At 50.3% G+C, this 23,718-nt stretch overlaps 5 protein-coding genes across 5 annotated transcripts; 4 read left to right on the top strand and 1 right to left on the bottom strand.

Annotated features, from left to right (window-relative positions):
* Positions 1 to 345: 345 nt before the first annotated feature.
* On the top strand, positions 346 to 1,804 carry C8Q71DRAFT_857107 (uncharacterized protein; the record flags this gene model as incomplete). The annotated part of the gene is made up of 7 exons (XM_047927372.1): positions 346 to 451; positions 507 to 524; positions 574 to 770; positions 819 to 938; positions 989 to 1,273; positions 1,326 to 1,692; positions 1,746 to 1,804. 7 exons carry the CDS (start codon positions 346 to 348, stop codon positions 1,802 to 1,804), a joined length of 1,152 nt encoding a protein of 383 aa, XP_047779976.1.
* Positions 1,805 to 10,763: 8,959 nt separating this feature from the next.
* C8Q71DRAFT_906867 (uncharacterized protein) lies at positions 10,764 to 12,552 on the top strand (the record flags this gene model as incomplete). Its single annotated transcript, XM_047928937.1, has 6 exons — positions 10,764 to 11,012; positions 11,058 to 11,065; positions 11,119 to 11,257; positions 11,306 to 11,383; positions 11,435 to 11,605; positions 11,653 to 12,552. 6 exons carry the CDS (start codon positions 10,764 to 10,766, stop codon positions 12,169 to 12,171), a joined length of 1,164 nt encoding a protein of 387 aa, XP_047779977.1. The 3' UTR covers positions 12,172 to 12,552.
* A 2,019-nt stretch (positions 12,553 to 14,571) lies between these two features.
* C8Q71DRAFT_723189 (uncharacterized protein) lies at positions 14,572 to 15,868 on the top strand (the record flags this gene model as incomplete). The annotated part of the gene is made up of 7 exons (XM_047921571.1): positions 14,572 to 14,802; positions 14,856 to 15,008; positions 15,059 to 15,144; positions 15,188 to 15,292; positions 15,343 to 15,554; positions 15,603 to 15,700; positions 15,791 to 15,868. 7 exons carry the CDS (start codon positions 14,572 to 14,574, stop codon positions 15,866 to 15,868), a joined length of 963 nt encoding a protein of 320 aa, XP_047779978.1.
* A 2,152-nt stretch (positions 15,869 to 18,020) lies between these two features.
* C8Q71DRAFT_898820 (uncharacterized protein) lies at positions 18,021 to 18,663 on the top strand (the record flags this gene model as incomplete). Its single annotated transcript, XM_047928780.1, has 2 exons — positions 18,021 to 18,059; positions 18,123 to 18,663. 2 exons carry the CDS (start codon positions 18,021 to 18,023, stop codon positions 18,609 to 18,611), a joined length of 528 nt encoding a protein of 175 aa, XP_047779979.1. The 3' UTR covers positions 18,612 to 18,663.
* Positions 18,664 to 19,423: 760 nt separating this feature from the next.
* On the bottom strand, positions 19,424 to 20,380 carry C8Q71DRAFT_857114 (uncharacterized protein; the record flags this gene model as incomplete). Its single annotated transcript, XM_047927373.1, has 5 exons — positions 19,424 to 19,500; positions 19,576 to 19,804; positions 19,868 to 20,012; positions 20,076 to 20,184; positions 20,254 to 20,380. The coding sequence occupies 5 exons, from the start codon at positions 20,378 to 20,380 to the stop codon at positions 19,424 to 19,426; spliced, it is 687 nt and encodes a 228-aa protein (XP_047779980.1).
* Between the last annotated feature and the right edge of the window lie 3,338 nt (positions 20,381 to 23,718).

Consider the following 23,718-nt stretch of genomic DNA (forward strand, 5'->3'; position numbering starts at 1 on the left):
AGACATAACAAACGAGTTCCCAGAGTCTTGTTCAATGATCCTCTGCCCGATTATTGGACAGGTGCTCGACTCTACTGTCTTCAAGAAACGGTTCGATATGTCATCTTCGGCCCATGGAATTGGCGAGCCATTGAACAGATCTTAATGATCCACATCTTTGTAAGTGATCGGGCGATCGAGTCGATCAACTTATTAGATCTCTTTTTTCGAACGGACAATTGGCTGGAATCTCTTAACTGGGACTTGCATGATCCTCTTCCTCCAATTTTTCACGATGTCTGGGATTATCAGTGGCACGATCACCCCAACGATCAACTTGGATGGCCTGGATCTCTCAAGATCTACATGGCGCGGCATGGTCATCCCATTGACCAATGGGAGATACCGCTCGGTGACGAAGATCCGATCACGATAGATGCCGCGGCGCGGTCCTTTGTGAACCAATGGCTCGGTAAGTCTTCATCCTCTTCTTGCTCTCCTGCCTTCATCGCTCAGTCTCTTCTTAGCCAATTCTTGCCTCTTCAGTAAGCCTTGAAACGGTACTGTTCTCAATCTCTGATCTATTCTTCTTAGCTGAGGATCAAAACACTACCAGTTCCTTTACTCCTAATCGGTCCATGTCTCCTTCTCAGTCTAAGTCGACGCTTGTGAAACAATCGGAGACCGATGAGAAGAAACTGACAAAGCTGGGGATTGAAGAGGCCAAGGTTCTGCCTCGGAACGGAGTCGATCCCGAGCTAAACCCAGAGTATCTTAGTGATGGGATACTAGTAAGTCATCCCAAACTAGCTCTTAGATTTACTGAATCGTGTTTGTAGTTCAAAGCCGAGCTTCGCCGCGGGAAAACCACCATTGCATGCTACGTCAAGGACGGCTTGTCAGCTTGCACTGAGTGCAACCAAAAGCGCATTCGATGTAGCTTTGTCCAAGACAAACCGGTGAGTACCTCTGACTCTATCCTTAATTCCTGGTGATGATCTTCCTTTAGTCCAAGACGAAGAAAACCCAGGCTAAATCGGCTTCTCCTGAAGTCGGGATGGCTGAAGACAACAACTTCGAGGAGTGGGGCGGGATAGACAAAGAAGTCGATCCGGATGGTCGGTCGTCTTTTGACGCGGACGTGGACATGAAGTCTGGCTCCGATGACTCGGCATCGCCTGAAGAACTCAACTCGGATTCCGAGAGCGAGAAGGACGAGATTGACGAAGAAGACCAGGAAGCCGAGGAAGAAGATGTCGACAAAGATGAAGAGGAAGAGGTCGAGGTCGACGAGGTAAATAAAATAGTCAAGTTCTTTCTTTTTTGACTTTTCTTTACTTTCTTAGCAGCCAAGCCGTAAGAGGCCTAGGTTGTCGCCAGAAATCGAGCTTCCTAGTGCCCTGGCCCATTCCTCTCCCTTGGTCGGGTTGTCCGGTCTGTCTTCAAACCTTGGTCCTCCGTTGACTGAGGTTTCAAGCTTTCCGTTGCCTCTGTCCTCCGCTCCTCGGCCGATTGAGGCAGGACCTGTGCCTTCCTCAGCACTAGGCCACATGCAGCGCGTCATCGACTCTCAAGGTCGTACCTTGTCTGATCAAGCTGGTCTGATGGCTGCTCTCCAACTTGAACTGGAGCAGCAGCGGTCTGCTTACGCGCCGCTTCAAGCCCACGCAACATCATTGGAGTCCCAGAATCGATTGCTCCAAGGTCAACTCGGTGAGTTTGCTTGTACTTGACTTGTTCTGTGGCTTGACTGACCACTTGTACAGCTTCGGGTTCTTCAACGGGTAAGAAGGCTAGTGGAAAAGGGAAAGATCGCGCGTTGTAGTCGGTCGAGAAGTCTTTACTAGAGTAGATAGCCAGTCTTGATTCGCTTTGTAATTGCTGTCGGTAGCTTTCTTGATGCACCAAGTACTCGTCCGATCATTTGCAATTTTAAGCGAAACTGTCATCAACTCCCTGAATATTTGTACATGGAGATCGAATCTCATCTCTGCAATACCCCCCTCAAGACTTCAAGACTGTCACAACCTACATCACATCATCTTTGTCAGCCATTAATTCGTTGAAGTCTTCTTCTTCCGCGACTGGGTCGGTCATGACTCCGACCTCTGCAAACTCGACTTCCTCCTCAATCATCTCGAGTCGATCAATCGGAGCAACCGAGCGTCCTAGCATGTCTCGCTTGAAGGTGCTGAGTTCGACCTTGGTCGGCTCCGCGATGCGTCTAGCCGACTGGCGGGGATCGATCGTGCGCGCAGTCAAGACTTGATCGTGTGGCACAATTCCAAAGTACGGGGAGGTAGGACGGTACTGCGCCTCGTTACCTCTCGCCAGAGTGGGATGAAGGACGAGTGCGCGAACGGGGTTTCCTTCAGCAGCCCATTCAGGCCAACAGATCAATCGGTAGTACTCGATCAGGCCGCGTTCTCCATGTTGAATGTGCTGGAAGACATGGGGATTATTGCAGCTGACTCGGACGAAATTCGCGGTCCAAGTGATTGTGTCAAGCCCACAATGTTGGGCCCGAGCGATCGTGTTGCAAGCGGCTTCGCGGCTAACGAAAGGGCTTTGAAGTAGGTTGAAATCGCGGTAGAAAGGGTGTAGGAGCCAGGATGGAGGATCGGCTAGCCCTAACTCGCGGGCTACGTCGAGGACCAACTGGTTGATACACATTTGTCCATGCGTGATTGCCAGAGCAATCCAGATCGCGTCAGCATACCCGTTCTTAAGAACAACTGCCCCATTTCCTCCGGGGTGCTCGAAGAACATGTTGTCGTCAGGAATCCAGGTGAAGAAGTTCCCCACGAACAAAGTCGTCTCGGCGAAGGGGTTTACTGCTGAAAGAGCTCCCGGGTCGTTCAGCGGAGCGATGAGGTCGGCACTTTGAGGGGCAATAGCCAGCGACATGAGAGTTGGACTTGTTGGAGTTGGAAGGGCGTATTGGCTGAAGAAATCAGCTGGAAAGGAGCGTATTTATATGGATGGCCGTAGTGAGCCACTCCACAGTTGGAACATAATGCAGCAAAAATTCGCAGAATTAAACAAAGAGATAGAGTATTCCTTCGCTTAGGTCGCTGAGCTCGACCTTATTGTTGACCAGAATGGTCAGACAATCTTCCTGGCGGCACAATCGAGTAAGGCCTAGACTCGATCTTGCGTTGTTTCCACTCCTTCACCACCTCGGGTGCGTTCCTTAACCGACCCTCCGGTAGCCACTCATCTGATTCCAGTCCGTATCCGGCCCAACGTACTCGGTACTCGAGTCGTTGTCGTCTGTTGACCTTGCGTTGTCATTCATTAACAATGCAGTTGACCTCATACTCAGGCAGTTCATTGAAATCCAACCGATTAAGTCTCTTGGTTGGTCAGTTCTCAAATTTGGCAGGAGACGCATTGTACTGTTCCAAATGTGCGATGTTTATTACCGGGTGCATTCCGTACGACTCGGGTAGTCGAATCCGGTATGCGACCGAGCTGACCTTATCGATAACTTCAAAAGGTCCATCGTACTTCATAAGAAGCTTGCGTCCTCGACCGGTCTCTGCATGAAGTAATTCCAACGAGTGGACGTTCAGGACTACTTGATCGCCTACTTCAAACTCGACTTCCAGTCATCCTTTGTTATAGGCCCACTTCTGATATACTTGGCCTAAAAGTAGAGCTTCTCGGGCTTGGCGATGATCAGCTTCAAACCAAGTAGCAAGATCAACTGCGTTCGGATGAGTCAAGTTTCCGATTTCTTGCTGAACGCTCTCAGGAGAGTGAAGCAACTTGCTCGCCGTGATCGGGTGATATCCTCATAAAAGATAGGCGGGAGCAAAACCGGTTGCTGAGTGCGGAGTCGAGTTGTACAATAATTGAAGTGGACCTACATGATCGGACCAGTCGTCTCTCGGTCCGAAATTATCTGCCTCAGCAGACCGTATTCCTTGAATACTTGGTCAAACAAGAGCTTCGCCGTTTCCTTCTCAGTAATCTTGGTAGTAGTAGGAATGAATAAGCCATACTTCGTAAGCTTATCCACTATAACCAGGACATTGTCAAACCCTGAAGAGTTCGGCAATTCCGGTATGAAGTCCATTGTAATGACCTCAAATGGCTGAGGTGGCACCGGGATCGGTTGCAGTAACCCGACCAGTGCGTGTCTCCTCGGCTTGGATTTTTGACAAATATCACAGGTAGAGGCATATCACTTAATGTCTTGAGACATTCCCGGCCAGTAGTACATTGCGGCCAACCGATTGTACGTCCTGTGGTAACCTGTGTGGGTTCCTTCCGTTTCTCGATTGTGGGCCTCCTTCATGAGCGCGAGCCGTTCCTTCTGAGGAATGCAGAGTCGATTATTTCCCAAGGGATCGGTGAAGTAGACCAGACCATTTTGACCAAGACTGTACTGAGGATACTTAGAATTGGTTACACTTTCCTCTGTACGAAGTGTCTTTACAATCTCTCGGTAGTGACTGTCGGACTGATACCCTTCAACTAGTTGTTGGTGGTATTGTTCAGATAGTCCGACTACCAAAGAATAATTGCAAGCCGCCTGATAGACGATAGACGGTTGGTTTGGGTCGACCAAAACTGTCTCCTCAAAGATCGGCTGGTTGTTATCGTCGGAGGATAGAGTTTCACAAAATCTGGATGCGACTTTGAGAAGCTTCTCCTCAAACTTGGGACTCAAAGACTCATACATATCCTCTAACGGGTCATCGACCTCGTCCTTCAAGGACAGAGACGTAGTTGGATCGGTTGAAGGTCCTTGCTCAATTGGAACATGTCTTCTCAGTCTTGAAACGGGATCGACATTAGACTCGACCGGCTCAATGTATGATCTCCATGTTTGGGTAGGCCGAGAATACAGTTCCCCAAGTCAAAAGTCAACGATTGACGTTCTGGAAGGTCTTACTCCAAGTCAACGCAGCATGATCGGTAATTGCGAAAACCTTTGACCCTTCCAGATATCCCTGGAATTTGATTAAACCTTCCTTCAGAGCAAGGGCTTCGTGCTTGGTCGGAGAGTAGTTCCTTTCAGCAGGTCGCAGAATTCAAGACCTATATGCAATGACTCTTTCGACATGAACAATTGTATCCTCAAACCGATTGGCCCACTTGGTCGTTCGAGGGACGTCATTCTCGGCTGTGGATACTGCTGCTACAAGGCTAGGAACCGCTTCCTTCGCTTTGTATGACCGTAGCAACCGATCATAGAGTCGCGTTCCCTTGAGGTCCTTGATAGCAATCGGCTGGACTTGCTGTAGGATTGCAGCAAGGCCGTAGTCGCAGGCATCAGTATACAGTCGATATGGTCGACCCGGCATGGCATACGCTTGGACAGGAGCATTGGTCAAGACTTCCTTGCAGAGCTCAAATGCTTCTTGGTGACTCTGATTCCATTCCCATTCCTTCTTATCCTTCTTCAGCAACTGGAAGAGAGGAGCGGCAATCCATGCATAGAATGGAACATAGGACGAGAAGTAGACCATCATACCTAAGAATGTCTGTAGTTCCTTGACGTTCCTGGGTTCAGCGAGATCGATTATTGCGTCGACTTTCTCTTTATGGGTCGATATTCCTAGCCTTGATACCTTCTGACCCAGAAGCAGAAGCGACTGATATCCCAGGTGGCATTTACCGGGCGACAGCGTAAGACCAGCTTGCTTGACCGATCCGAATACTTGATCAAGATGCTCAATGTGTTCCTCCAGTGTATTGGAGTATACTACTATGTCGTCGATGTATACCAAGGCGAAAACCCAAAGGAAAGGAGCGAGAATATCTTGCATAACTCGCTGGAACACGCTCGGTCCATTACAAAAACTGAAAGGCATGTGCCTGAATTGATGCAAACCTTGGTGCGTCCTGAAAGCGGTCTTCTCCTTGTCTTGCTCGGCCATTTCTAGCTGAGTGAATCCAGAGAGAGCATCCAAAGTTGATACCCATTGCGAACCGCTCAGGGCTTGAAGAATTTCCTCCTGCTTCGGGAGGGGAAACTCATCTGGAATGACTTGCTTGTTTAGTCATCTGAAGTTGATTACCATCCTCGGTTTAGAGTTACGGTAGACTATGACTGCGGGTGCTCCCCAAGGACTAGTCGAAGATTCAATTGCACCAAGTTGAAGCCATGAATCCATTTGAGCATTGACGACTTCTCTCTTGGCTGGAGAAGAAGGAAAAGGAGGTAAAGAGATCGGTTTAGCACCTGGCTTAAGTGGTACTTCCACCTTAGCGTTGTAATGTCCGAGTCGACCGTTCAGGCTGAACGCGAGCTTGTGCTTGGACACCACTTCACCAATCTCAGCTTGATCGGTTGGACTCAGGTCCTTGCTAATATCGACCGCTTTGAGGAGTTCCTCCTCGTTGACATCTTTGGGTACCGTCTCGCTTGTCTTAGGTCCTCCTTCCAGAGGATCCGAACTGGTCGGGTCTTCTGAGGTATCTTTCCCTCTGCTGGTGATCAATTCCTCGGCTTTACTCCTGACCGTACCACTGAACTTCCTTTGTTCCTTGCACATTTGACAAATCAAATTGACGTGCGCGATCCTGGATTTCAGCTGATCGGCTGAAAGAGTCTGTGTTCGGTCGAGCCAAGAATGGGGATTTCTAGCTTCTAGCTGTGCCAAGAACCTGACCTCGATCTATGGTTAGGGGTTGGCGTCCTAGATTAGCGACGTGAAGGAAAGGATCAGCTCTGGCAATCAAGGACTCTGGAGAGGCTAAACAATTCTCTGAAGTCTTGTAAGACTCGAGATGCCTTTCCACAAGTAGAGTGTCGTTGTCTCCAAATGGGGCCTCCACTCGTACTCTTCTGGATGATTCAGGCAGAATTATTACCAACTCAGACGATCGAATGACTGCTTCTCTAGACCTTTGCTTCACTGCCTTGCACTTCTTCTGTTGCTTGCGATGAAGGTGTCGCTTCATAATTCGGTCGGACGCTCCCAGAGCTACCTTGAAAGCATGACCGTCCTCATCAACAAACCCAGAACCGACTGGATTCTCAACTGGAATGCTGTGACCAGAGGATCCAAATTGCACCGTACTATTCCCCTCCTGCCGAATAATAGACAAAGAGTATTGATCGGCAAAGTCATTACTGAGGATGAAGGGAGTAGTCATTCCCTTCACTACATAGGCTTTGACCGTCATGCAAACCAACACTGATCAGTTTTGAAATGCAAGTCGATGGGTACAAACCCTGATATCTTAGCATTACCGATGACTTGTACGAGGTTAATTCTCTGACCGCTCTTAAGTTTAGGAGGTGAGTCCATAGCTTCTAGAGCTTTGGTCAAGATTAGAGTAATATCCGAGCCTGAGTCGATGATTATCTCAGTCGGATTCTTCTCCTTGGGCCCTAAAAACCCTGAGCCTTAGTAGCGGATGATCCCAGGAACAAACAGCCAGGCAGTCGTGACATGAACTTGGGTAAGGCGAGTACCCGGTTGTCCTTAGATTCTTCTCTGGTCGAGCCCACATTCTTCTCCCAGTACTTTGCGATCGATCGGCGGCTCTTGCGGTTAGTCATGGGCTGATCGACTTGTCTGACAAATGCCGTCGCTGAAACTTCATTTACTGTTGCCAAACCGGTTTCCCCCTCCAGGGCCTCAGTCTGATTGTTAGCAACCTCGATCAGCATTACTGGGCCCGATTCAGAGGAGGTAGACTGGAGGGGTTGCTCAAAACCCGACTCAGTCTCACTGTCGAGAGCATAGTATGCATTCACATAGTCGTCCTCTTCAGCCAGTTCTTCAATGGACATGCTAGCGAAGTTAACTCTAGCTTCTCTACGGCCTTTCCTTGAGTGAGGACACTCATCGTCCCAGTGGAAAGGACTAGAGCAGTGTCGGCATGGTTGCTTGCCGAGTTCCTGAGGCGTCTTATGCTTCGACTTAACCGAATTGTTGCATGGAAAGGGTGCCTTCCAATCGGTGGGTCGGTTGCGCGAGTCGGAAGTCTTGGACCAAGAGTCAACCACGTAAACTTCAGCGTTGACCGCTCAGACCCTAGCGTCGCGATCGGATGCCAACCTCAATAGCGTGTCCTCATAGTACCTGATAGCATTCTGAAGGTCGACGACTGACTGGTACAGGTGAGGCTGAAGAATGGTACTCCAGGCGATTGGAGAGCCTTCCAAAATCTCACCAATAAGTTCTGAATCCGAGTAATTGTAAACAAACTCGAGGAGTCCAAGTTTGCGAATATAGTAGTCGGAGGGAGTCTCTCTTGGAGCCATAGAGTCACAATACTTGGCGCGATTAGCCTTAGACTTCTGCTTATCGAGCCAGGTCTTGTTCATGTAGTGGTGACCGATCGCTTCCTTCAACAGAGACCAGTTCTTCTGGAGGCTGTCACGCTGGAACTCCGGTAATGAGTAGTACCAGTTTTCGGCTCCTGCTCTTAGTCGACGCGGAACCACTGCTCCAAGTTGCTTTGCAATGAGCCTAGACTCCTTAGCGATCTGGTTCACTTTCATGATCCATCGCGCAAGCGTGTCAATGTTACCATCCCAAGTTGGAACAATGTCGATCTTCAACTTGAGATTGAACCTTGGAAGGTTCGCTGTATCCTCCTTGCCCGACGATCGATCATTGCATTTACAGCGAGGTTGTCTTGGAGTTTCAGGACCGTCATTGTTTCCGTCAGGACCAGAGTCGTCTGGATCGCCGTGTCCTCGGTGTGGTCGTCTACCTCGGCCACCTCCTCCTCCGCCTCGACCACTGCCTCCTCCGTGGTGGTGGGAGTGATGCAGTCAGCGTGGGGGAGAAGGAGAGCGATGATTGTCTTCGTCGTCCGAAGAATCATCTGAAGGGTCAGAGGGTGGAGGAGACGGTTCGCAACCAAATAATTCCATGTACCTGCGACCAGTCCGGCGTTGGTCACCATGATTCGGGAGAGCTTGTGATCGCAATCCTGGAACTCTGGTGACTGGGTCGATCATCCGTCGAGTCGGTCGAGCTGGTCGACGTTCCTCCGCTTCACGACTGTGCTCATCGCGACGAGTCGATTTAGAAATGTGTGGCAATAGATCTCTTTTCTTACCACCTCCTGCTTGCAAAATCGACGAACCAGCTCCCTTAGGTTGTTCAGGAAGTTTAGGGGCTTCCTCTTCCTCTTCCTCGACTCCAGACAGAAAAATCTTTGCGATCCTGGTGAAGTACTTTAGCACGGTCTCCACCTCATCCCGGTAGCATGCACAGAGAATCTGGTAGTCATGCGGAGTGTATGCTACACTAGGATCGAGTCTGTCTTTGTCGAATACGGGAACGTTCGGGACTTCGTACAGCTGACCATTCAGAAGCCCAGCAGCATTGTAGAAGTAACTGCTGAGCTTTTGTTTGAGCCACAAGTAAGTGTGCTCATCGGGTCGGATAGCCACGACGTGACCATCCTCGTTGTACAAAACACTAGGAAGCGTAATGAAGCTATCCAGCTTATCAAAGATTTCTTTCCAAGCTCTAGTTTCCTTTTGCTTGAAGCCTTCCATAGAAATCTGAGCTGGTAGGGAGTACAGGTCTCTCTGAAGGTAAGAGAAACCGATCGATCGAGCCTTAATCCTCTTTGCAATGTCCAGATCGAGCGATTCCATGTAGGATAAAGGTGAGGCGGTCAGCAGTGCATGGATAGAGTTCATCTTCTCAGCAAAAGGAACAAATTCGGTGAGGGGAAGCCCACCAATTAATTCGTGGACCGGCAAAGAGGAGAAGTCGATCCGTTGACCCAAAACAATCGGATCGGTGAATAGTTCTTCATCAAGTCTCTGTTTCCCTTTGCCTTTCTCAGGCGATTGAGAACCAGAGTCTGGCTTCGATGCATCGGAATTTCCAACATTCTCAAAGCCTGAGCTTCCTGCAGGAGTAGCGTTAGCGTTAGCCATTTTTGAGCTTGCAAAAGGGTCAGTTGGAATGTTCGTTTGATAAAGGTGGACCCCCCAATGTCCACCAATGTTATGGACTGGGATTGCTAACTTACCGAGTACTTACCTAGTAACAACCGTTGGTAGTTACAGCCGTTTTCAAAACTATGCGGAATCGCGAGAAAAACGAAAACGCGCCTCGGGGTCTGACACCGGCGCTCCGGGGGTCCAGATAAGATAAGACCCGGGGCGCCCGTGCCTATTCCGGCATCGCTGCGTGTCCACGTCGTGTTCGTAAGATCGCTCTGTTGAAGAAAGAGGTTTCAGGCTTAGTAAGCCCAGTGGCAGTGAAGGACTAAAGAGTGAGTGAACAGACCAGTCCCAAAAGGGAAGATCCTATGCTGGCAGGCAGAGGAGAGGATGAAGGATTGTTGTCATTACAGGGCAAACCAGCCCAGTATATATACACATTTGATACAGGTCACATGCTGTATCAGTGGTTCATCAGTAAGCACTAAGTCCGATGTTTTGGGGATATGAGTAAGCTGGTAAGCACCATGAGTAAGCCAAAACTCGGAGTTTGATGTGGAGAGATATATGAAACGTGACGGAACATCAGGAATAATATGAGACATGATGGAACATCAAAGAGTGATATAGGACGTGATGGGACATCAAGGAATGATATGGAACATCATGGAACAAAGGAATGTCGTGGAATATCATAGAATGATCCGGACTAAAGTCACATGACGTAATCTAGGCAAAGTCCATCAAAGAACGTATGTAATCTGACATTGCAGAACATAAGTCCATATTTGTACATAACTGATAAGATAAGAACACTGAAAACTCGGAAGTTCAACACGCTCGTTGCAGTGACCTCGCCCTTGCTCACCATCGCTCACCTCCATCGCACGTCGCCTCCTGAACTATGTCTTCTCCTGCACCCCCTCAACTGTCTCCCCCATCGAGCCCTGAACCGCCAGCAGCACACACCGTCAATTGTCATGCCGTCATGATCAGTTATGTCAAGCCTGACAAGGCTGGGAAGAAAGGGAAGTCTTTGACGGTGTCGAAGAAGCACGAGCGGACGAAGGAGTTTGCATTTGCTCCGAGCAGCATGACATACCTTGTCTTCTTGCAGAAGGCTCTGGATAGCCATGGCTTGGCGAAGTATCAGGTCTCTGCGATGCGCAATTGCTTTGCATTCTGATACAACCACAAGCCAATGACGTGAGTATTAACATTGCCTGCTTGTGGGATAATCTCTCATTTGAGCATTGTAGGAAGACCAACTTCCTTGACGTTGACACAGAGAAGGAGTATAAGGAGCTCTGCAAGAAGCTCACGGCAGACAAGCCCAACATCTCGTCGCTCAGGATCACGTTTGAGCTCAGTGAGGTTGAGAAGAAGTGTGTCCGCATGGTATGTTGTTCTGCTTCATATCAGAGGCATTTCATGACGCCTTGCAAGGGCAATCGTGATGATGGAGGCGAGAGTGATGGCAGGAGTGCCCAGTTGGATGACGATGAGGATGGCACTACGGGAAAGGTACGTCGGTGGCTGTGCATCTCTAGCATTCTTTATTCATCTCTCTTGTAGCGGCTCCGTGAGGAGGACATCAGTGACCATCAGCGGCGCTTGGCTGAGAACCGCTTGAAGCTCATGAAGCAATGGGGTAACAAGAACACCGGCGAGGTGAACTTCATCCGCCCGGACGGCAGCACTCTGCTGTTGACACCCACACTGATGCGCACATGGTGCGAGGCTATAGTAAGTTCATGTCCTATATCAGAGACAACATAACTGACAAGGATTAGGTTGAAGCAAAGGCGAGCATCTACCAGCCTCCACCGGTGCAGCCGTTCATGGCGGCTATCAATTGTGTGAGCCTCAGTTCAGTGTCCATGCCTGTCCCAGCCCCTGTTTCAGCCCCTGTGGCTCCAGCACAGAGCAATGTCAGCGCTATGGCAGAGATACTGCGGCTGGTGGTCGGTTCCAAGGCATCATCGGAGGTTCCGCAGACGCCTCAGAAACGTCACAAGCGCCCTCCGAGTGCCTCGGACATTGACCATTTCCTTGCGTACCTGGGGACTCATCCTGAACATGGGAATGTAGACCCGTGGCAGCTCCGTGACCTGCTCAATGAGACAGAGGCTGGGCCTGACGTGCTTGCCCAGCTTGAGCTTCGGGATCTCATGCATAGTCCAATGAAGCTCAAGCTAGGCAGTGCCCAGCGTCTGAAGCTGGGTGCTCAGGCATGGCTTGCTGAACCTGATGGCTCCCGGAAGATTCCTCGCCTTGACATTCCCAGTGCCACTCACTCGGACTTACTTTGATGGCTTCTGGGTCACGTATTGTGCCTGAGCCTGAGGAAACTGTCCGTCTTGTCAAGTACAAGCATAAGTTTGCTGACGGTGGAGGCCGGCACTGGAGTGGACCACCCCCTAGGCGCCTGGAGGAGCGTGAGGATCCACCAGACAGGAAAGGTGATACGGTGTGGTACTTCAGTGATATCCTACAAATATGGGTTGAGGTTCCAGTAGGATTTGTTGAACAAGGGGATGAGGGAGATTGGTTGTAGATTTTATAGTAGTGACCATGCCTGCATTACAGTATCCATATTGGTGTCTCTGTGAAGCTACATGTAGCCAGATGCCCTATACCATCCTGCAGCCATTTGTGGAGTAATCCCTATGCATGCCTGAGCAATTGTCAACAGCAAATCATCTTTGTGGCGCCGGATTGCCGCCTTGATTGACGAGAATGCATTCTCAATTGGGTTGAGATCTGGCGAGTACGGTGGGAGGAAAACAAGCTTGCACACTTCAGATGTCACGGTCAGTTGTGGAAATGCACATGAGAGCACAACACTCACATGCATCATCTTCGACAAGGGCTCGCACCTCATCTGCATGGTGAATGTTGCAGTTGTCAAGGATGAGGACACTACGTGGTCCTGGATATGGAGTAGTCAGAGGAATCTAGACCAAATTTATGTAAGTCAATTGCCATATGAACCAAATGCTGTACATACAACAAATTCCTTCAAGAAATCAATGAATTTCTCTGTTGTTACTGATCCCTCAACTGTCTTGAAAGCAGCAATGCCATCAAGAGTCAACAGCGGTAACATTGACCACTGCTGCCCTCGGATGAAGCACTGCCGTGTAACGCACTGTTCCCCAAGTGGTGCCCAGCCCCTCCTGTGGTTACTGGTACGCCCATCCTTGGAGCTCTCATCAGTGAACATGAGCATGTTCGGGTCAGGGGCAAGCTCCCCAATCCTGTTCATAAAGACAGCGCAAAGAAGGTTGTTGCGTTCTGCAGCTGCACGCGTCACCAACTTGCTCGAGAAATGCATGTGGCGGAGGGTACGTGAGATGGTCGGGATTGAGATGAAGAGATGAGCTTGGAAGATGCGCAGCTGGATCTCGTCAAGATAGAGGAGAGGATGCATCTCTAGAGTAGAACATATGTAATTGAGGATGGTGTCGGATGACATGGTTACGGCCACCGCGTCGGAGAGCAAAGGGGTTGTATGGCACTTTGAATCGGTGGTGATATCAAAGGGAGTTGTAAACAGCTGTCTTCCTAATGCCAAGAAGACGGCATATTGTCTTGACACTGAGACCCTCCCCATGCCGGAGGATTGGTATGTGCTCCTTGAGGTCGTTCGAGATCGTTCGTGTTGGCATCGTTCGGTGTTGTGGAAGGGAAGCGACGTTGGGACTGACCGTGACACGGCGGTACAGGCTTATCTAACATGATCGGTCTTTATCTAATCTAGATCAACTCGGAGCGCCGGTGTCAGACCCCGAGGCACATTTTCGTGTTTCTCGTGATTCCGCATAGTTTTGAAAACGGCTGTAAGTGTTCGTAGTCGCCTTAGTTAAGAAATGAATTGAGGATTATCTCGTTGTGAAGAGGATTAACGCAACAATTTGAGTGATCAACTTATGAGGATTAGTCAATCGAGAATCAATTTCGCTCAATAAGTTCAAGCAATAAGTCCAGAGTGGCACAGTAGTGCCTACATTCTTAGTGAAGCTAAGAAACTTGGTTGATCGAAGTAAGCCGCTTACGACTATAGTGAATAGAGCGTTACAACAATAGTTGAGGATGCCACTAAGCACGAACCCGACTCTAACCGTAGATCGATGAAGCTTACTCTTACCGAACCCTTCAGAGTAGCGCGAGGCTATACTATTGAAGGGGTCAAGGTAGATCGACTTAGCGCACGGCTATAAGTACGATCGACCTTAGTATGTCCAGCGCGGAGCTATGGACGATCGAGTGGCTCACACCGATGGATTGAAGTTCAAGAGAGTGTTATTCGTCTGGTCACTACCACAGTGTTTAAATACATTCCAAACGTACTAGAATATTCTACAAGAGAACAATAGCCTTTCCAATGTCCTCGGTCGAGTACCCCGTATACTCATTGTTCTTAGACCGAACCGATCGGCTTTAGTTTGGTCACCCTTGCCGAGTCTAGACAAGTCGATCCCTCGCCCGAGCGATCTCCGGGATCAGCTGATACTGACTCTAAAGGGTAAGTAAGGACTTGTACCGGAAAGGAAGGTCTTCGCCGTAAGTCACGTGTCAGCGCTTAACCACTTTGACAGGCTTTCGCGACTTAGGCAATCCTTTTGACGTTAGGCATACCTAACAGCGACTGTTGGTGGAGCTGTTGTACGTTGTCCAGGCTTGCTTGAGCGCAATGTGCATCTTGAGGTATGAGGAACGACCTCAAGAAGAAGGTGAAGCAGGTTGTCAATGAGGCGTACAGATTTGCGGGGCTGAAAGCACCTAAGAAGGAGGCTCTGGTGACGTGGCTGCTGAAGACCTACAAGCAGTGCGTGAAGGGAGGCTACGCCTACGTGCCTTACTTCACCTTCCCAGTGTTGGAGGTTGTCTGGACAGACGGGCAGAAGAGCAAGGGTGGTAGTCAGGTCGACGAGCAGAAGGTATGTGGTCTATTGATAGGCTACTGAATGGATGCGACTGACGTTCACTTCAGAGCAAACTGGCCAACACAAAGCTGTTCCAGCACCCTGCCATCGCCAAGCTCATCTACGCGTTCTGGTTCAGCTTATCGCATAAGGAGGTGAGAGATTGGCGCAAGAAGTTCAGCAGCATCCTGGACAACCTCATTGCCCTGGTCTGCAATGCAGTGAGTACAGGTATTCATCATTTGAGCACGCTAACGCTGCTGGTAAACAGCTGGACGTGGCTATCAAGGACCATCTGCAGACCAGTGCAAGCAATGTGCTGGACTTGCAATTCTCGAACAAGATCTACATGCCAAAGTGAGTCCACACTAGCATGACTCACTATTGAATGTATAACTAGGGGTCTGCTCAGGTGGAACGACCACATGACAATCCTTGAGGAGATGCACAAAGTGCGCCCAGAGGTATACCAATGCATGAACAGTGGCATCTGGACCCGCGTCAAGTAAGTAACGGGTTTTGGATGAGTGGTACAGGCTAACTACGTTTTCTCAGCCGAGCCAATGAGGAGAGTCTGCCTAGCCAACCGCAGGGCTTCAACTGGGATGACATATCTGCGGATGACATCGAGGAAATGGAGTGCGAGGGTGAGGAGGACAAGGTGGAGAGCGAGGATGAGGCCAACACAAAGGACAGGCAGGGAACCTCATTGCGAGAGCTGTCTGCAGCTGCAACGGAGGAGGCAGCTCGGGATTCTCAGGACGGCGGTGAGCGCAGGCAGCCTTACTAGCAGAACTTCACTTAATTCTTAGTAGCTGAGGGGGCCGAAGGGAGTGCAGGACAAGATGAAGCAGGCACGTCCAGGATCACGACAGCAACAAAGCCTAGGTCCAGTATGCTGCTGAGGACAGAGGTGAGTGCATGTCTCTTGTTGAGGACGAAGTGTGTGCTGACAGTTCAACTTTGAGCTGGGTCGAGTGCCAACGCCCATGCCCATGCACAGGACATCACCGGTGTGAGGATCAAGGTGCTTGAGACCCAGACGTTGCCACCATTTGACAAGAATGCACTCCACAAATGACTCGGCCCTGTACCTGAACTCATTCCCAGGCTTTACCTGTATCTTCCTCAATTTAGTCCGTGTATTGCTACAATGTATGAATGAATTGCGAGTGGTCTGAAAGGATGCCCTGAGGGGGATTGTGTGCCTAAGGTGCCTTGCCAGTGCAGTGGCTTAGTGGCCTTAGGAGGCTTTGAAAAGGGAAAATAAGGGTTATCATAATGAGTTAACTGACTGGCTTGAATGACTTAACACAAGGTACCCAAGGACATGGCTGTCTTGGGTGGCTTAAGTTTGGGGGTCGCAAGGAAACGACTTGTTAGTCTGAGACTCATTACCGCACTTTACCCGGACTAGACGACTTGCGGAGTTTTCCCTTCATGTGCATGTTGACGCCAGTGTAAACATGTCAACAGCAGCAAATAATGCGCCGCTTGGCTTGCATATCGACCTCTAACCTTGGCACTGTATTTCGTAGTCAATCCCTTCTGCTACATTCAATGTGACTCGGGTATTCATGAGGTTCTCTGCACAGCTGAGTCTTGACCCACCAGTACGTCTTCTTACCTTTGCCTTTGTCTTGTATCTTCCCCAGTCGTGTCCTCCCCACTTCGTCTCACTCGCCCGCCGGGCACCCCTGCCTTACTCATCCCACTCACACACCTCATCCACTGACACCCGCTCGCACAAGTGTGGTGCGTGCCTCCGCGTATTGCGCCTGCCAGGCCCACCCTTTATAGCTGCATGTCATACAAACACTGCCTACATCAGGAAAAACTGATCTGTCTTGCCAAGCCTGGCCAAGCCATGTGATGTCTTGTCAAGGTACATGAGGCCAAAAAGGCCAAAAAGACAAGTTGTTAGTCTCCGTTGCCGACCATAAAAGAACGACAAGCACTTTTATGGTCTGCACTGGTACGCGCCCCTGTGGTAGGACTAGGGCACTTCTAGAACTCCGAATGTCCGAGCCAATTGGATTTCCGCGGTGCTTCAGCTGCCAGGTGGCTGAGTGGCTGAGTGGCTGAAAGGACCAAGAATGAGGCAAACTATTGGTCTTGCCAGCGCAGATGCATCTTGTGAGTGAGGCGGCGCAAGTGTTGCATGCACTGGACAGCAAAGATCAAGATAGGTCCGCATCCTCTGAGTTCTGAAGCGTATGGTACGCAGCTGACGGCGTGAGACACGTGTAAAGACTACAATGATGGACTCGTTGGTGCTCTTTATGTGCTGCTGGCTTGTCACTTTGGATGCGTGTTGACGTGTCAAAGCGGCCGTGGGGCACACGTACAATGCCCATCATGGGTTGATTACTTCATGGAATGGCCGCGCTTCACAACCTTGAGGTTGCGCGTGCGAGTGGCGGGCAAGCAACGCTGGGCGGGGCTGAGGAGGAGGGAGTGAAGGGAGGTTATGGTCAGCGCTTGTGCGAGTGGACGCACGCAAGTGCTGTCGGAGTTACCTAATGCGGCAGGAGTGCAGGTACATGTGACAGAGTCAGACACTGTGCGACAATGCAAGTCAACACCGCACAGTGCAAGACTCTCCAAGGCCGCATCCTTGCCGCAACACAGACTAGCCGCATCAAGCATGAGAGCTACCTAGGCAAGAGCAGATGGGAAGACAGGCTACTGGGTGGCGAAAGCGGCGGCAGGAAGTGTGACGTGGCGAGATGGCAGGGTACGTGAAGACATATGCAGGTAAGCAGCATGCATGGCTACCTCGCCTCCGTGCGGCGTTGTCGCCCTTCGCGCCCTACCACCATCCCCACCACCACTGTCGCGCGTCGCGTTCATCACTGTCTCCACTAGCATCCGTCACTCCCCTGCCACCATCCCTGCCTCACGCTGCCACTGTGTCCTGCCCCACTGCCACTGCGTCACTCGCTTTGTGGCACCTCCGGGCCTCGGTGTCATGGAGTTGGGGACTGCACAGTGCGCGCAACCAGCCTATCTGGCAGCGGGGCAGGTGCCCACGGTGCAGACACGGCCCATGAATATGCGGTGGGCACGTGAGCAAATGATGCGAAGGTGAGTGACCTTGCATGCGAGCGAGCTAGCTAATGGGGCTTGTGGGGCAGGGCCAGGGTGCGCACGCCAACCCAGCGCGCACACTGGGTGAGCGACCAGGCAACAGCGCACACGTCAACTGCAAGCACGTTGGGTGAATGTCCGGCATGCAGACACAGCCGACGAACATGAACACAAGCAACCAGGTGAGCAGCCGAGCATGAGGCACGGCAATGTGTTGAACACACACGGTGACCACAAGCATGCAGGGCAAATGCCCAGCACGCAAACACAGCCGACAAGCGTGCCGCGACTACGGGCGTGGCAATGAGCAGGCAGGAGGGTGTGCGGCTCTGTTCTCGGCGATGTACGCACAAGCGTCTCCCCCCGCATCGGCGCCGTATCTTCCTCAGCCACTGCCCCAGCAGCCCTATGCCAGCTACAACCGCTTTGACACTGTCCTACGTCCTTCCTCAGGTCCTTCTGGCTCTCCCTCTTGCCCGCCACGCGGCTCGCCACGTCCCCTCGCTGCCCAAGAGCAGTCCTACGACAACTACGCGTACGACAATGGCTCATCAACACCACCAGACCCGGACGGTGACGACTTCTATGCTTCCCAGACAGACTTCCGCGACCAACATGCCAACACTGCGCCGTCTATTGCCACTCAGTCCATCTGGGTACCTTCTCCACCGCTCAGCCCTGTCCTCGACCAGTCTCACCTTCGGCCCGGCAACCAGGCTGCTCTTCTCTCGTGAACATATGCTTGAGCTGTACTGCACGAACGCAAAGAAGACGCAGGACACTCACAAGATGTGGGGAACACATTGTACCCCCCAAACTCACGTGGCTTGCTATCACATTCAGCTCCAGCGTTGCTGGAGGCTTGCAACAGAAGAACAGGCTGAGCGGAAGGGATATGATGGCCAGCAGGGCCAGCAATGCAGGTGAGTTACTCCACTCATCACCAGCATGGCCATCCCCCGCCGAGCCCTCTGTATCAAGCCACCCGTGCCGAGCCCTGCGTGTTGTGATGTACATGCTAATATCCATGCAGCCCAACCTGGCGCGATGAAGTAACAGACGCGCTCGCTCAGCCTTGAGCTCTCCGCCTTGTAATACATCTGCACGCCCGCAACGTCCGTGTGATACGCGTGTGAATGCAAGGGGATCCTGTTGTGCTCTTAGACTGTAGTACTTATCACATAGTTCCAATATCTCTCTCATTCTCCCTCTCGAAATGTGCTCTGTGTCACTGCAACTGAGCAAGCAAAAGTTGGTAAAAGCACTACCAGCAATTACTGGGATTGTAGCCGTCTTTGAGTTTTAGTTCTGTGCTCGCAGATTACTGCGATTTTCTATGGACATTTTCCAGGGATGTATGTGGACATGGAGAATTACAGACATTATCATATATGACATCGTAAGCATCTGAGATTACTCAGTCTTGTTGTATTACACAGAATTTCCGTGTCCATTAGGTATTTCTCAGGGGAGGTTTTTCCTGATGTAGCCCCAAGCTTTGAGTTCTGCTGGCGTGAACTCTACTACCCAAGCCGTTCCAGTTCACTCAAGGAAGTAGGAAGAGATTAGAGTATGCTTGTAGGTTGAGATGTGTACATGGCTTCAAGTCAGACAACTTCAGACCTGTCATACACTGTCATTCATCAGTTATGGTCGATTATGCCGACAGACATATAGGACAAGCTGTCTACTACTCACCGAGCCGTGGCAGTGTCATAGTCAGCGGGTCGCCCGGTTGCGTAGACTTCCCAGAGGTTCCTGACAACAATGTCCACTCGTCAGTACCAAAGATGAGATGACCTAGGTTCACAGCCTTCTCCGACAAGGCTGCTTGTATGAGTGTAGGCTCAAAGACGTCGTACAGCTGGCAGTCCTCACCACATATAATGACGTCCTCAGATTTGCAATGATGTTGTTGCAGGACATCCTGACGTGTATCACCTCAAGACTCAGCCGTTGTTTCAGATACTGCACACAAGGTAGCACTCACAGTGTAATCCTTATACAGAGCTTTCATTCGCGCAGAGACGAGCGTTTTCTGCTTTGCATAGACATTGAGCCAATTTGCATATTGGAGGCGTTGTTTCTGGTCGGCCGCAAGGATGAACCCATGCCAACATGGCTGCAGCAATGACCTGGTACGATTCAAGTTAGGTGTTAGCAATGCTCGAACTCATTGAACTGTACAGTGTGCTTACGTCATGTCTTGGTGTGCACGATGGGTGAACATCCAGAACACCTTGCACAGACGAGCCATTCGGGAAGGAACCCAGAAAACTTCCAATTCAGTTAGGAACACTGAGAGACCTATGATGATGTGAGTTCAGTCTGAGTCAAATGGAGCCCAACCTATCAGATTCATCGAAATGCACTCACCTGCCAGAAAGAACACCTCTACAACAGAATAGACTCCTAGCCCGCCGAAGACTGTGTTGGCATCCCGGATTGCGTTGACAGCAAGTCCGCCCATGTCCGCCCAGTCGTTATTCCAGCAGTTCTCCATTGACTAAGCCTTTCAGAACCCCTACAAAGTTCATGTACACGTTGGCGTGTCGAACTGGCAGCTCTTCTTTTGAGAACGCCCAATGAGGCTACGCAGACATTGTATATGTGAGATTGTTGTTGCGCTTACATGATGACTCACCGTGAAGTTGAGTGTTGGAAAGGCCAGTACACAAGTCCCATTGTATGAGTTTGGAGATGTATCTATTCAAAGTCAGCTAGCTATAACACCTTGTGAGATCTCTGCTTACCTGAAACTTCAGCAGTCCAAAGTCTAGAACCACAGATCTAGGTGTACGTTCCACAGGTTGCAGATCTACAAGTATCCACGCCATGCTGTGCATCGCTCGAGGAGTAGAAGACAAGCTATGACCGACCTTTTTGTCCAAATTGGTGCTCCTGTCATGGCACAAGAGTATCAAGTGTCAGAAATTTTATTCTGGAAACCGAAGTACAAGGTGAGATAGCGGCCTCAGGGGGCATTGTCCCGAGATTGGTGCTGGAGGAAAAATTGGCTTCTGCGCACTTTTGGATCCACACCTGAATTTGTCCTCGGGGTATATTTCAATGACGTGGCCCTTGGACGCTCTGTGACCGGACCTATATTTATGACATTCCTTCTCCGTTGGATCGGCCCAGATTGTCTGTAGTGTGAGAGGTGCATCCAAGTCAGAATTGTGCATCTGTTCCACCCATCGTGAGACAGTGAGTGCACAACTGAACAGTTCCCTGTATTCTGGCATACTAGTCCAGTGAAAGGACACAAAACAAAGCCCAAGACCAGAGGTAGCACACACAACACGGTGTTGAGACACGTCGCGACGTGCACTGTGGTGCACAAGACGCGTCGCGTCACATGTGTAACACTCTGTGACCCAGATGTTGCAGTGATTGTATATTGACCTACTGCACTCACAATTGCTCTGAGGTTCCTAAACATTTGTGAGGATGGTCCTGAGCTATGCTAGAATCGATATATTCACTCTGCCATGCTTAGAATTAATGCCCCACCTGTGGGACTGAGGTGAAGGCTGCCTGAGCACAGCCAAGTGAGCCACTGCCCAATATAGCAAGTGCATGCTTTTCATGACGAGAATCGTGCAGCTGTAGTGTTGAAATATTCGGAAGAGCGTGTATGTGATTGCCAACACGTCACTGCACCGGGCTATTGACTCCATTCGGTACAATTCCCTTAAGAAAAACTGTTCAATTTACTCATTTTCTCGACACCCGCTGTCCCAGCGTATGAAACAGCGGTTTGTAGCATCTGAATTCAACACCATATTTGTATTGCATTCTCGTCAAAGACTCAAGACCAAGAGGATACAGGGTAGTATTACAGACAAAACATAATCAGCTTTCACAAATCATTCAGTCGTTGGTGAGATCAATGGTACCATCAGCAAGTATAGTGTAGGAGACAGAGTCGTCCGGCACAGACAGATCTATGATGTTCTGTACTTTCTTGTTGACCTCATCAGATGCAACCTCGAAGGGATCATCCAACTCCTCCGACTTGGTGGCTGTAAATGTAGGGAGTACTTGTCAGTGACAGGCTGACAGCATAGAGGAATGTCAAACCTTGGCTACTGGATGGAAGTGTTGCAATGTATCCTGGATATGCATAGCGTCATGCGAGGATCCCAGGTGCCCGAAGCAGTGGTGCTGCAGCAATATGTTTGTCCCATGAACATGTTGCAGAGGCAACATTTACCTACCACCCGTGTGAGGTTGGTGGGGCTGACTCTCATTGCCGATCCATCAAGAAGGCCCAGTACGACACTGGTCACCTCATCGTCGGAGGGCAACAAGTCTTCCCAACATACTGTGTCGGGAATGCTAGCAAGCGCAGCCTGAGGCTCGCCTGCCACAGAAGCTACTATGCAATGATATCAGTAAGTGACAAGTAGCGTGTTGCAGAGCCGCAAAACTCACCCAAGTGAAATGCGTCCAGAGCCGTGATCATTGGCTCATCCTTTGCACAAAGACTATCTGGCGTTGACGGCTCGGACGACAGAGGGGTCAGCGGTGAGAGCTACCCACTTGATGGGCACCCCACTCCAACCAGAGGCAAGCTATTGCCTATCAACTGAGTGAGTACAGAGTTCCATGAAAACTACGTAATGTACAACTTACCTCTGGTAGGCGTCATAGGTAGAGCTGCAGGCCAGAGATGATGATTAGGCTCGCCAGTGATCAATCAGTCTAGTACTTACCCTGAATGTAACCGAGGTGTTCTCGTCTTGGTAACATTTCGAGCTTGAGGTTGTCGATGCATATGTCTGCTAATGTTATGACATCAATGATGTTCACTGTAGGAACGGTTACCATCAATGTCAAAGATCACAATGCTAGATCACTCACCAAAGTATGAGCAATGCCCACCAGGTGTTGAGCAGGCAGCTCCACGCAGTGGTGCGCCCTCACAACTTAGTACCTGCAAGGTTGCTGATGCTTGATGCACACGCAAGTACTTCGACTGAAGGTACTGGGGATTGAGCTACGCTACTGGGGTCCTTATATACATGAGGAGACCGCTTATCTAAGCTACTGTATAGTACGTTCCCACGACATACAAGGTAAGCAGTGTAGCCATGTGATAACACACAAATGACATCATAGATGACATCATGGACCCGGAGCTTCCCATAGAACCGGTCCGGCCTGTGATTGAACCCGGCAGCCTGGTAGGTGCCTTCCTAGTTCAACACCGGGTCTACCATAGGATCAACACCCAAGACATGGAGAACCAGCGTGAACACCGGTGCTTGGAACAAAGACACGAGGAGGATGCAACACATATGGTGTGCCTGCGATGAGGTTGCAAAAGCACATCATATTGTAGGGCCAGCATCGCTCCCTTGAGAATTGTTCAAGCTCGCCGGGCGGGACAACCTGCCCATTGTCATAGGCGGGACTAAAATCAAGAATGAGTGATGAAGGAAAGCGCAATGAAAACAGGAATAATACTCACTATCCTACGACGTCCAAGGTCCCTGTGTTGCTGTTGTACGTTAATAGCTGGCTGGCTGTCTTCAACTCAGCCTTCAGGTTGCGCTTGGCGGTCGAGAGGGAACATTGAGATGGGGTGTATCAAAAGAGAGGAGCCAAAGATGAACGAGAGTACGGCTTTGCAGCGGAAGTGCGGAGCATAGGCGAAGTACGGATCATGGTGCTCGAAGACTCACTGTTGGCAAAGGGGGATGGAGACTTTGTTGAGCAAGTCCCCATAGCCTTTATAGTAGAGTACATGTACAGTGTGATACCTGTCACGCTAGGAGACCAACCTCCAGAATATTCAGTAACGGAGCTCGAGGAGAATATGCAGTCACAGAGTCA

The sequence above is a fragment of the Rhodofomes roseus genome (genome assembly GCF_022264815.1).
Source record: "Rhodofomes roseus strain CIRM-BRFM 1785 chromosome Unknown C8Q71scaffold_8, whole genome shotgun sequence".
Classification (NCBI taxonomy): Eukaryota; Fungi; Basidiomycota; class Agaricomycetes; order Polyporales; family Fomitopsidaceae; genus Rhodofomes; species Rhodofomes roseus.